Source organism: Aspergillus ochraceoroseus, assembly GCF_002846915.1.
Source record: "Aspergillus ochraceoroseus IBT 24754 chromosome Unknown P175scaffold_2, whole genome shotgun sequence".
Classification (NCBI taxonomy): domain Eukaryota; kingdom Fungi; phylum Ascomycota; class Eurotiomycetes; order Eurotiales; family Aspergillaceae; genus Aspergillus; species Aspergillus ochraceoroseus.
This window is the reverse complement of record NW_024468477.1, coordinates 92267-104431: the sequence shown is the minus strand read 5'-3', so window position 1 is coordinate 104431 and position 12165 is coordinate 92267. Positions and strand designations below refer to the sequence as shown.

The 12165-nt window shown below is 23.9% G+C and overlaps 2 protein-coding genes across 2 annotated transcripts; both read left to right on the top strand.

The window, feature by feature from the left end:
• Window positions 1-663: 663 nt before the first annotated feature.
• On the top strand, window positions 664-819 carry P175DRAFT_0432897 (uncharacterized protein; the record flags this gene model as incomplete). Its single annotated transcript, XM_040893569.1, has 1 exon — window positions 664-819. A coding segment is annotated over one exon (156 nt), but the record flags the coding sequence as incomplete, so codon positions are not given.
• Window positions 820-8477: 7658 nt separating this feature from the next.
• On the top strand, window positions 8478-10061 carry P175DRAFT_0529289 (uncharacterized protein; the record flags this gene model as incomplete). The annotated part of the gene is made up of 2 exons (XM_040899677.1): window positions 8478-8791; window positions 8840-10061. 2 exons carry the CDS (start codon window positions 8478-8480, stop codon window positions 10059-10061), a joined length of 1536 nt encoding a protein of 511 aa, XP_040753645.1.
• Window positions 10062-12165: the final 2104 nt, after the last annotated feature.

The window sequence follows — 12165 nt, the reverse complement described above, 5'->3', positions numbered from 1 at the left end:
TCTAAATTTCTATTAAAATTTAACTTTTAAATATATTACTACTCTAGGAAGTTAGGTATTAAGTCTAATATATTAATTAGGAGGTTAGAGAATCTATTTAAGAAGGGGAATAAATAACTTCTTTACTAGAGTTAGATTATCTTAAAATCTAAAAATCTACTACCTAAAACTACTATTAATCTAAGACTAAATATTAATAGCTAATATTAAATATACTTTACTAAATAACTTACTACTAATAAATTAATCTCCCTGCTATTAATACTATAATTATTATTTAATAAAACTTATCTATAAGATAAGAAGCTCTAGTTTATTTTAAATATTTTAAAGAATAATTTACTAAGATATTCTAATATTATACTAGCTAATTATAAATATACTAGTCTATATTTAAGATATTAAGACTAACTTTATATATTTAACTATAATAAGATAAAAGTTAAAATATTAAGATTCTATTATAAAAATCTTATTATTAAATATTCTAGAAAAACTAAGATATATAAATTAATATTATATAAATATTTCTAGTCTAGAATCTATAAATATATTAATTAATAGATCTAAAATTATTACTTCTATTATTAAATTACCCCTTCTTAAAAAGTAAAGTAAGAAATATTAAAGCCCTTATTAATTCTTAAACATGCCTAATAAGATATAAGTATAGATTTTATTATATATTTATTACTAAATAATAGCTATAATACTATTCTAGTTATAATTAATTATTTAATAAAGATAAAGTACTTCCTCCCTTATATTAGAATAATTAATATTAAAGGGATAGCTAATCTATACCTTAAGTATATCTAGAAGCTTTATAGTATCCCTAAAATAATTATATTAAATTATAAAGTCTAGTTTATTATTATTTTTTAAAAATATTTAATATCCTGCCTAAAAATTTATAATCTACTATTTATTATTTATTACTTTAAGATTAATAGCTAAATTAAATATACTAATATTATTTTAGGATAATACTTATAAATATATATATTATACCTATAAGATAATTAGTTTAAATAATTATTAATAATTAAGTTTATTACTAACTCTATCTACTTTAAGTCTACAAGAATATTACTATTTATAGCTAATTATAGATTTTATCTAATATTAAGATTTAAATTAAGCTACTCTACTATTTATCTTATTAAGAAAGATATTAAGAAGTTTACTAATATTATATATAAGATTTATAAGTTTATTTATACTAAGATTTTATTTACTTAAACTTATTATAAAATATAAGCTAATTATTAAAGATAATCTATATATTATTATACTATAGGACAAGAAATCTAGTTAAATACTTATAATATTTAAATACTTTACCTATAAAAAAAATTAGATTAAAAGAATTTTAAACTATATTATATTAAAAAGATTATTAGCTTATATATTTATAAATTTAAATTACTTAAAAATATAAGAATCTATTTTATATTTAATATATTTTTACTCTACCTTACTATTAATAACTCTTTACCTAGTTAATATCTTAATCTATTACTACTTATTAAAGTAAAAAGATTAAAAAAATAGGAAGTTAAAAAAATCCTTAATTTCTAATAAGTTTATTAAGATTATAGTAAACTTAAATTATAATATATTATTAAATAGATTAAATATAATAAATTAATTAAAAAACTTATTAAATATTTAAAGAATATTTATTAATTAATAAATAATTATTATCTCTATTATCCTAAGAAATCCTAGCTAATTCCTTCCTAATCTTAATAGAGCTTAATCCTAAGGAAGGGGGTATTATTATAGTATAAAACTATAATACCTATTTAATTAGATTTTATCTTAATTATTTACTCTTATTCTTATATTTAAGCTATATTATTCTTAATTCTATTATAGCTCTTTAAGCTATATCCTATCTATTACCTAATATCTACTATTCTGCTATTCTGTCTGGTTAGCTCCTAGTCAATGAATATCTGAATCCGACTCTGTCCCCTGACAAGTAATAAGAGTAAGTATAGTAAAAATAATAATAATTTATAATATAATAAATATATACTTAGACTTAATTAATTTTTATTAAATTATTTCTAATTTTTTTTTCTAGTATAGTATTACTTTCTTTTTCTTAGCTAATTTTAGGCTAGCTTTATTAGCTTAATTTTAAAGAATATAAATCTCCTTCTCTAGAAAATTAGTATATTTATTATAAGATTTAAGATAAATAATCTAAATAATAAAATTATTAATAATATAGCTTATAAACTTCTTAACTAAGTCTATAATTAGAAGTAGTTTAGATTATTTTAATATACTAATAATAATTATATCTAGAATAGAAGCTATATAATATTATAGAGGGCAGGTAGGTAATAAATATAGCTAATAATAAAATATATATTCAGGCTATCTATATATAGGTATAATAAGTAGGGATTAGGTTAGGATAAGGATATAACTTAAAGAGCTATAATAGGATTAGGAGTAACATGGCTTAAATATAGAAATAGAGGCAGATAGTTAGGGCAGAATCTAACTAGATAGGTACACGGCTACGCCGTAACATATAGTCCTTTTCTAGACTTTCTAGAATATTATTAAGGGCTAGATCTTATTTATAACCTCTATTTAAGCACTTTCTTAATTATTTAGGGAGCTAGATAGTCTCTTCTTCTTTAGACTTAGATAGCTAGAAGTATACTAACTTTCTTCTAGTAGTAATTTAGAGTTAGATTAACTATAATATCTACTAGCTTTATAATTTCTCTAAATATTTAGATAAGAAACTTGCTAAATTTTTTTTTTTTAGTATTATTTAATTCTAGTATAGTAAGTATTTATTTCTCTTTTTAAAAAGATTTTATAATCTTTTAATTAAATTATCTAGTTTTATTCTATACTTGCCTAGGTAATAATTAATTATAAAATTAAAATAAGATAGGAATTTAGATTATTAAGTTTATTATTAATTTAATATTTTAATTATTATAAAATACTCTAGATTTCTATAATTAATTATAATCTTAATTAAATATTAATATTTTTCTAATTCTAGGGTCTATTCTTTTAAATAATAAATAATTACTAGTAACTTCTTATTATATATTTTATAATTATACTTAATTAAAGTTATTTTCTTTAAGTAAAATCTTACTAAGTATAGAATTTTATTATTATTATATTATAATAGTATTCTAGTAAATATAAAGTCTAAGATATTAATTTTTAAAATAGCTAGTTAATCTTAATTAAAGAGTCTTAATATTAGTTCCTTAATAAATTCTATTTTTAGTATTTTAAAAGTAATCTAATAAGTTAGAATTTATAAGAATAGGATTCTTTTCTTCTTTAAGATAGTAATAAGTATAAGAATCTATAAGAATTCTTTAATAAAGTATTAATAAAATCTAGTAAATTTTATAAAATTCTTAATATTAATAATTATTTTAAGTAACTTTTAATTTATTATAATCTTAATCTTCTTAAGATTTATATAAATATCTTCTTTTCTAATAATAATATTTAGAAACTTAACTTCTAGCTAGTAAAATTTATACTTAAATATTTTTATATATAGGTTATTATTTCTTAAGATTTATAATATTTATTTTAAATATTTAGTATATTTTTTTTTTATATAATTATAAATTAGAATATTATTTAAAAATATATTATAAAATATATTTATATATTATTATAGAATATTATTTATATATTATTATAGAATATTATTTATAAAATATTAGAAAATAGCTAAAGTATTAATTAGGCTAAATAATATAATTAGAGACTTATATAGCCTAAAATAGATTTAAAAAGTAATTAGGTACTCTAATCCTTTCTTAATATAGATATTATTAAAAGTAACTATTAGATTAATTTTAAAGAAGTACTATATTTCTTATAAGTTATTTAGAATTTCTTTAATTAGGAATAATAAATAAGAATTCTTAATTAATATAATATTTAATCCTTAATAATCTATATATAGGTAGAGGCTACCTCTAGGTTTATTAATAAATAAGATAGAAAAAATAGCTAGAAATAAGCTAGAATATATAAAATCTTTTTTTAGGTTCTTTTCTAGCTATTCCTTTAGAGTAATTAATTATACTTATAATATTAGGTATAATTTATTAAATAAAAATTATTTTCTTTCTTAGATCTTAATATTATAATTATATAATTAATATAATAATAGCTTTTCTACTTTTTAAGAATTAAATATATTTTAGAAATCTTATAATTTTAGGAGAAGTATAGATAGTAATTTAAGACTAGTATTTCTATACTTTAATTTTTTATTAATTTTATTTAATAAAGTTTAGTATAGTTTTTATACTAGATAGTAAGTATATATAGCTAGTATTTATAAGAATATTTAATATATTTCTATAAATATAGGGAGTTTTAATTCTAGTAATTCTTTTTATTAATTTAATTATTTAGATTAATCTTTCTAGGAAATATTTATTAGAATTCTTATTTTTATAGATTTAAAAAATATATTATAATATTTATAGTAATATTAATTATTAAATATAATTATTTAATTAGAGAAATATATTTTTAAATTATATATAGTAAATTAGGCTAGTTCTAGAATAATTAGATAATAAGAAAAATAAATAATATAAAAAATAAATTTCTAGTTATAATAATTATTTAATAATAGGCTAGTCTTTATATAATAAATTATTATATTTTCTTTTACTTCCTTATTATAAAAGGTAGATAAAAATATTAAATAGAGAAGTAGAATAATCTTTAATTTATATATTTTTATTTATTAGTAATTTATAAAACTAATTTTTTTAACTCTAGAATTAGTTATAATATAAATTAGTATTTTTAAATTTTCTTAATATAATTATACCTATTATATTATTAAGTTAGCATGTATATAATAGGAATTAAAAGAATTAGTTAATTTAGTAATAATATAAGATAAGTAAAGTAATATATCTAGTAATAAGGGCTTCTATATATATTTTAGTATTAGATAGTAATTATAGCTAGATAGATTTTATTTTTTAAATTAGGCAGGATATTAGAGGAGTATAATTAATTAAGTTTCTTTAAAATAATAAGGTAATTATTCTAAGCTATAATATAGGGAGTAAGTAATATTATAATAAGGATTAGGCTAGAATAATATATTAATATATTTATTTATTTTTAGATTTATATAAAATATTAATTAAATAAAAAATAATTTTTTATATAATATACTCTATTTTTATAATAGAAATATTTCTTATACTTATATTATTCTTTCCTAGGGGAGTATAATATATAATAAATATAAGATAAGTTTATAGTATCTAAATCTTTTCTAGATATAAGGAGTATAATTAGATAATTAAGTAAAATAAAATTAGGAAGATTCCTTAGTACTACTAGATTAAAGTAGTAGGAATTAGATATTAGATAAGAATAAGATATTTATAACTAGTATTAATAGTAATAATTTTCTAATAACTAGAAATAATTAGTATATTTTTAAAAATCTTAAAATAAGATAGGATTATAAAGTAATATATTTTAAAATTTAATTAAAATATTTTAGATTAGAAAAAATATTAAGAAATTATTAAATATTTTTTTTTTAAAAGTAAGATAATAAAACTTTATAAAATAAGTATTAAAGTCTAAATTTCTTTATTTCTAATTATAGAGATAATTCTAAATATTTTAAATTTAATTAAAATCTCTAAATACTATTTCTAGATAATTAAATAGGTTAAAATAATTTAAGAATTAGAGAATATTAAATCTTATTTTAAATAAGATTAATTTATAAGCCTTTCTAATTAAATATCTTATTATATAAGTTAATTAGATCTTAATAGCTAGAAAATAATCTAGATTAGTATCTATTTTATTATAGATTTATTATATAAAGTAGTAAAGATTAGAATAAGTATTATTAAATTTTTATAAATTAAGGAGTTTTTTATTAAGATAGGTACTAAAAAAAAGACTAGTAAAAATAAATATAAGTACTCCTATTATATTAGCTACTATAGCTTTAGTAAGGGGGGCGTATTTAATAGGAATAAGAATAATAATAAAAATAAATATAATAAAGATAATAATAATCTATAATATAATAAATATATACTTAAACTTAATTAATTTCTATTAAATTATTTTTAATTCTTCTTTCTAGTATAGTACTACTTCTTTCTTTTTAACTAGCTCTAGACTAGCTTTATTAATTTAATTTTAGAGGGTATAAATCTTTTTCTTTAGGAAATTAATATATTTATTATAAGATTTAAAATAAATAATCTAAATAATAAAATTATTAATAATATAGCTTATAAATTCCTTAATTAAATCTATAATTAAGAATAGTTTAAGTTATTTTAATATACTAGTAATAACTATATCTAGGATAGGAGCTATATAATATTATAAAAGATAAGTAGATAATAGATATAATTAATAATAGAGTATATATTTAGGCTATTTATATATAAGTATAATAGGTAAGAGTTAGGTTAGGATAAAGATATAGCTTGAAGAGCTATAATAAGATTAGGAGTAACATGGCTTAAATATAGAAATAGAGGTAGATAGTCAGGGTAGAATCTAACTAGATAGGTACATGGCTACGCCATGACAAATAAAAAAGAATTTTTTATTAAAATACTAGTTAAAGATTTTAAAATCTTTTTAAAATGGAAATATATAGTTAGAGAAGGGCTTAGATAATATCTATAAAATAAGAATTATAAATAGATAATTTTAATTACTTATATTTATATTAATAAAATCTCTTTTTTACTAGATCTTATTTACTAGACTTTTACTAGTAATATATAAGATTCCTAATTTTAAGATTTTAATTCTAAGCTTTATTTTTACTTTTTTACCTTCTTTATAAATAATTAAATTAATAATAAGCTAGAATATGCCTAGTTAACTAATATATTTAATTATAAGATTAAGAATAAAATATATAAATAATAGAAATTTTTTATTTTTAATAATTATAGATCTTACTTTACTATAAAATTTATTAATTATTATAATATTAATAAGATTCTATTAATAATATATCTACCTTATTTAATTTATTTATTATAATTATTTAATATTAGAATCTTTAGCCCTTTCTCTACTATTTATAGTAAGAATTTTAAGAACTTTTTATATAAATTAATAAGCCTTAATTATATTATTAAATAGGATTTCTTCTATCTTTTCTAGCTAGCCTAGGAATAAATCTTATTAATAAAAAATATTTTTTCTTTATAATAAATTATAAAAATATAGTTACTAAATTTAGAAATAATTCTAATTTAATTTAATAAGTAAAAAAGTTCTAGGCCCTTCTTAAGTAATTCTTTATATTCTATCTTATAAATAAAGAACTAGTAGAAGATTAAGAAATTTTTAAATTAAATTATTATTAATATATATAATAAAAATATTAAGAAATTAAGCTTAATAATATATTATTTCTTTATAAAGAATATTATTTTAAAATTATATTATTAAAGTTTTAAATTAGTTTTTTAAAATAAGAAAAAAAAATATTAATATAAAAAGTTTTTATAATTTAAGTTTATAATTTCTAAAAATAATAATATAATTTTTTATTTTTTTTAAAAAATTTAATAAGCTTATAATCTTTAAATATAAAAAAATAAAGTTATATAATTTATTAAGATATTAAAGAAATAAGAGAAGATTTATTAATAATTTATTAAAAAAAATAATAATACTTACTTAAAGAGTAAAAAAAAAATTAAGTATCTTAATAAAAATTATAGCTACTAAAGGTAAAGTAAAAGAAATAATAAAAGAAAAATATTTATTTAATAAAGAAAGTAAATTACTAGCTTTAAAATAATTTCTAGTAAATAAAGAAATCTTTAAAAAAGATCTTTAAAATTTTATACTAGTAAAAATTTATAAAAACTAGACTAATAATACCTATAAAAGTTTTAGAGGCCTCTCTAATAATAAATTATTAAAGCTATAAGATCTAGCTCCTATAGTACTTTTAGACTAATTAAAAACTATATATATAGTCTTAATAATAACTATATTTATTTACTAAAAGATTATATATAATAATAATAATTATATATAATTAAATTACTTTATATTTGATATTACTAGTGGTGGTGAAATCAGGCGTCAGGTGGGACCAGGCGTCAGGTGATCACCGACTGTACATACCACACCGCTTTCGGAGTGACTAAAAATCATCTACAGACTATATCTAATGACTATTTTCAACCACCAAAAATTTAAGAGATAATATTAATTGTATGTGGTTAAATTGCTTCATGTTGGTTCTTATAGTTGGTAGTGATTTCGTGCATCAGGTGGGGCCATGCATCAGGTGATCACTAACTGTATGTATTTGAAGCAGAACTAAAACTATCCCTGGAACTCTTTTGACCTGCAAGCGTAACAGATCTATCTCATCTTTGACCTCATTTTCCTTCCCTTACCGAATTTCTTCCATCAACATGTCACCAAATCTGAAACCTAACATTTTCACATACGCTGATTTTAACCTTCAAGCTCTGTGCCGTCAAGCGAGCGCGCTGCGGCAGGGTGTTCCATGTACTTGTGACCCCGATCAACGTCCCGCTTCGGGAAGTTTCAACTGGGCTATCTTTATTTCATTTGAAGATAGAGTACGATGGGTCTTTAGATCTCCACACTCTAGAACGTTTATGCCAATGGAAATGGGAATAAAGCTACTGGCAAGTGAAGCTGCCACGCTCCGATACCTCAGGGCTCATAGCGATATTCCAGTTCCAGAAGTATACGACTATTGGTAACAAAATCTCCCAGACCGTAATCTTCTAGTCCTAATCTATCACAGTGCTTCTTCCGATAATGACATCGGTATTCCGTTCATTTTTATGAGTGAGGCGCCTGGCAAGCCACTGTCAAAATTTTGGAGATCAGCCGGTTCTCCTCAACCTGACTTAGAGACTCCTAGCAAAGCCAAAATTCTCTCCCAGTTAGGCGGTATTACCTGGAAGCTTTCGCAGTTGCGATTCGATAAACTAGGCTCGCTCTTTGAAGATAAAACCTTCGAAATCAAGGAATGTCTCTCACGTGGTCACATGTTACATGGACGATACTCTTTAGAGATCCCACGAGGACCTTTTACTTCCGAGGCTAAGTTCTATGATAGCCTTGTTTCTGCATTCTTAGAGCATGCAGAAATTCTGCAGTTGTCACATCATTGCTTTATAGCGCCCGTTCCTTCGCGGAACGACTATCAATCCAGGATACAATATGAGAGCGCTGTCAACCTATGGAACGACTTTGTGGCCGTTAGAGGCAAGACCGACTCGTCGGATAACAGATTAGATTATATCATCGCAGGCGACGCTCTTCGCGACATTATACGGAAACTTGAACTCCCAACTATCAATTCGGAGACTTTTCCGTTATGCCACCCTGATCTGAGTGTCAATAATATATACGTTAATGATGATTATAACATCACCTGTATCATCGACTGGGCATTCGCTTCATCCATTCCTGAATCAATGCTTTTAACCACACCGGGATTGCCACAATACCGTGACGAAATTAGTTCGGAATTATATGAACCTTTTATAGATGGCTTCATTTCTGCTATGCCTGCTTCGATGGAAGAGAGGTCGATCCATAGATATCACGAATCCCTGGAGCGGAGCCAAGTCTCCTGGAGATTGAGCCGACTCCTTAACCTAGACTCAATCAGTGATTATAACCTCTTTGCTACGGTTTGGCACTTTGCATATGGACCTGAACAGGACCTGGGCCATTACTTCTTACGACAGTGGAGTTCGCCTCGCTACATCCGGCTTTATAGCGAAGTGCAACAGGAGGATCAGCCACTTTCGAAAATTCAAAAGGATGAAAATGATTATTTTCGAAACAAAGATCTCAGAGAGACAATAGCTAAAAAGCTGACACTCATATCCGAATGGGAAACGCGGTTTACGGCTAATCATCCGCCGAGACTTCGGAAAGATATGTTTATCGCTTCTCCTAAGTTATGGAAGTGGATCCAACAATTCCTGCAGGACTGGGAACACATGTCTTAACGAGTCTATACCAGACATCAAAATCTCAAGCGAATACGCTCAACTGGGACATCCCACAGATCATTGGTCTCATCATCTTTCACCTTCTCAAAATTAGATTGCATATCAAACATTTTTTGGGGGTAAATACCGTTTGCAATATGGTGCTTGATGTACTTGAATCAATTATGCCTTCGCGCCATTCAGTCTCTGCGATAGCTTTAGTTGATGTCTCACTTTGGACCCAGGGTATCAATTTGACCTACTACCCTCACGACAGTACCAGACTGCGGCACCAGTGGTGTAGTATTCTCTCTTTTCCGCACCAGTTGGTGGTGTTAGAAGATCTGGTGGGGTCGATGGCTAGGGACGTCTCTTAGGCATGGTGTTTAAATGCTGTAATTCTTTCCTATATTCTAGTTCCCAGGAGCACGGCGCCACATTTATATTCACTATTTTTTCGCACTGGCCTCTCACAACATTTCTTCCACATAGTATGGACGCTTAACGCCGAGGCTACCTATCAGGCAGTTGGCAGCACTAGATAAAATAGGCCGTGAGACAAGGATGTAGTAGTGGCCAGTATTATTTTGGGTCTCCCTCTATAATCCATGATTATCAACCTGAAACATACGAATGCCACTTTTGGGTGAATAACCAGGTGTTATTGGCGCTTCGATTAAATCATTCCCCACTTGCGTTCAGGCTTTCCAGTTGTTAAATAGGGAAGGAGGGCGGATTCACCTGTAAAGTGTGAGTGTTTGCAGCGACAGCAGCATGGAATAGCCAACCAAACTCAGCTCAACTGGCTCGGAATGTACAGCTCGCCAGGTCGCCAGGTTGCCAGGTGGCTACCAAATTTGACGAGTTGGGACTAGGTAGGACTGGTAATGACCAAATTCTATTACCATACATGATAATACTAGTGGTAAGTTAGTAATATATTCTATAAAGCTGTAGGATTTAAAATCACCTATCTAGTAGTACTAGTTGTGATTGGTTAGGACTAATTTAAGTAGTAAAATACTACCTGGTAAGACAAGATTTAGTATAGTATACTTTTCATAGTATAATATAATATATTATTTCTAGTTAAGACTAGTTAAGACTAGTACTTACTTAAGTAAAATATATATCTAGATTAGATTATTATAATTATTTTTAAAAAAGAACTAGAGATTCTAATAATTACTAAATATTACTAGTAATAACTAGAATTTCTAATTTTATTAGTAGTTACTAGTAATTACTAGAATCTTTAGTTACTACTATCTAGATAATAAGATATAGATTACTAGAAAAGATTAGTATATATTTATTTTTATTAATTATAATTAGAGGTTCTAGTAATTACTAGTAACTACTAATAAAATTAGAAATTCTAGTTATTACTAGTAATATCTAGTAATTATTAGAATCTCTAGTTACTACTATCTAGATAAAAGATATAGATTATTAGAAAAGATTAGTATATATTTATTTTTATTAATTATAATTAGAAGTTCTAGTACTACTAGTAATTACTAGTAAAATTAGAAATTCTAGTTATTACTAGTAATATCTAGAAGTTCTAGTACTACTAGCCCTACTAGTAATAACTAGAACTTCTAATTTTACTAGTAATTACTAGTAGTACTAGAACTTCTAGATATTACTAGTAATAACTAGATATATATTCTACTATAATATACCATGAAAAGTATACCATACCAAATCTTGTCTTGCCAGGTAGTATTTTACTACTTGAATTAGGCATGACTAGTCATAACCAGTACTACTAGATAGATGATTTTAAATCCTGCAGCTTTACAGAATATATTACTGACTTACTACTAGTATTGTCACATATGGTAATGAAATTTGGTTATTACTGGTCCCAACTAGTCAAATTTGGTAGCCACCTGGCGACCTGGCGACCTGGCGAGCCGCAACCTCACTGGCTCGTGACGTGGCAGCCACTAACGCATGTATGGTAACTGCAGACAATACAGTGCAGTAACGTGGCGTCTAAGTGGGCGGGGCTCGGGCGGAGCTCAGGCCCAAAATGTATGGGATGTCCCAATGCATAGCTTGCTGGGAGAGTATTGGATCAAGTGTACTCTTTACCCTTCGTAGTTACCCCGCT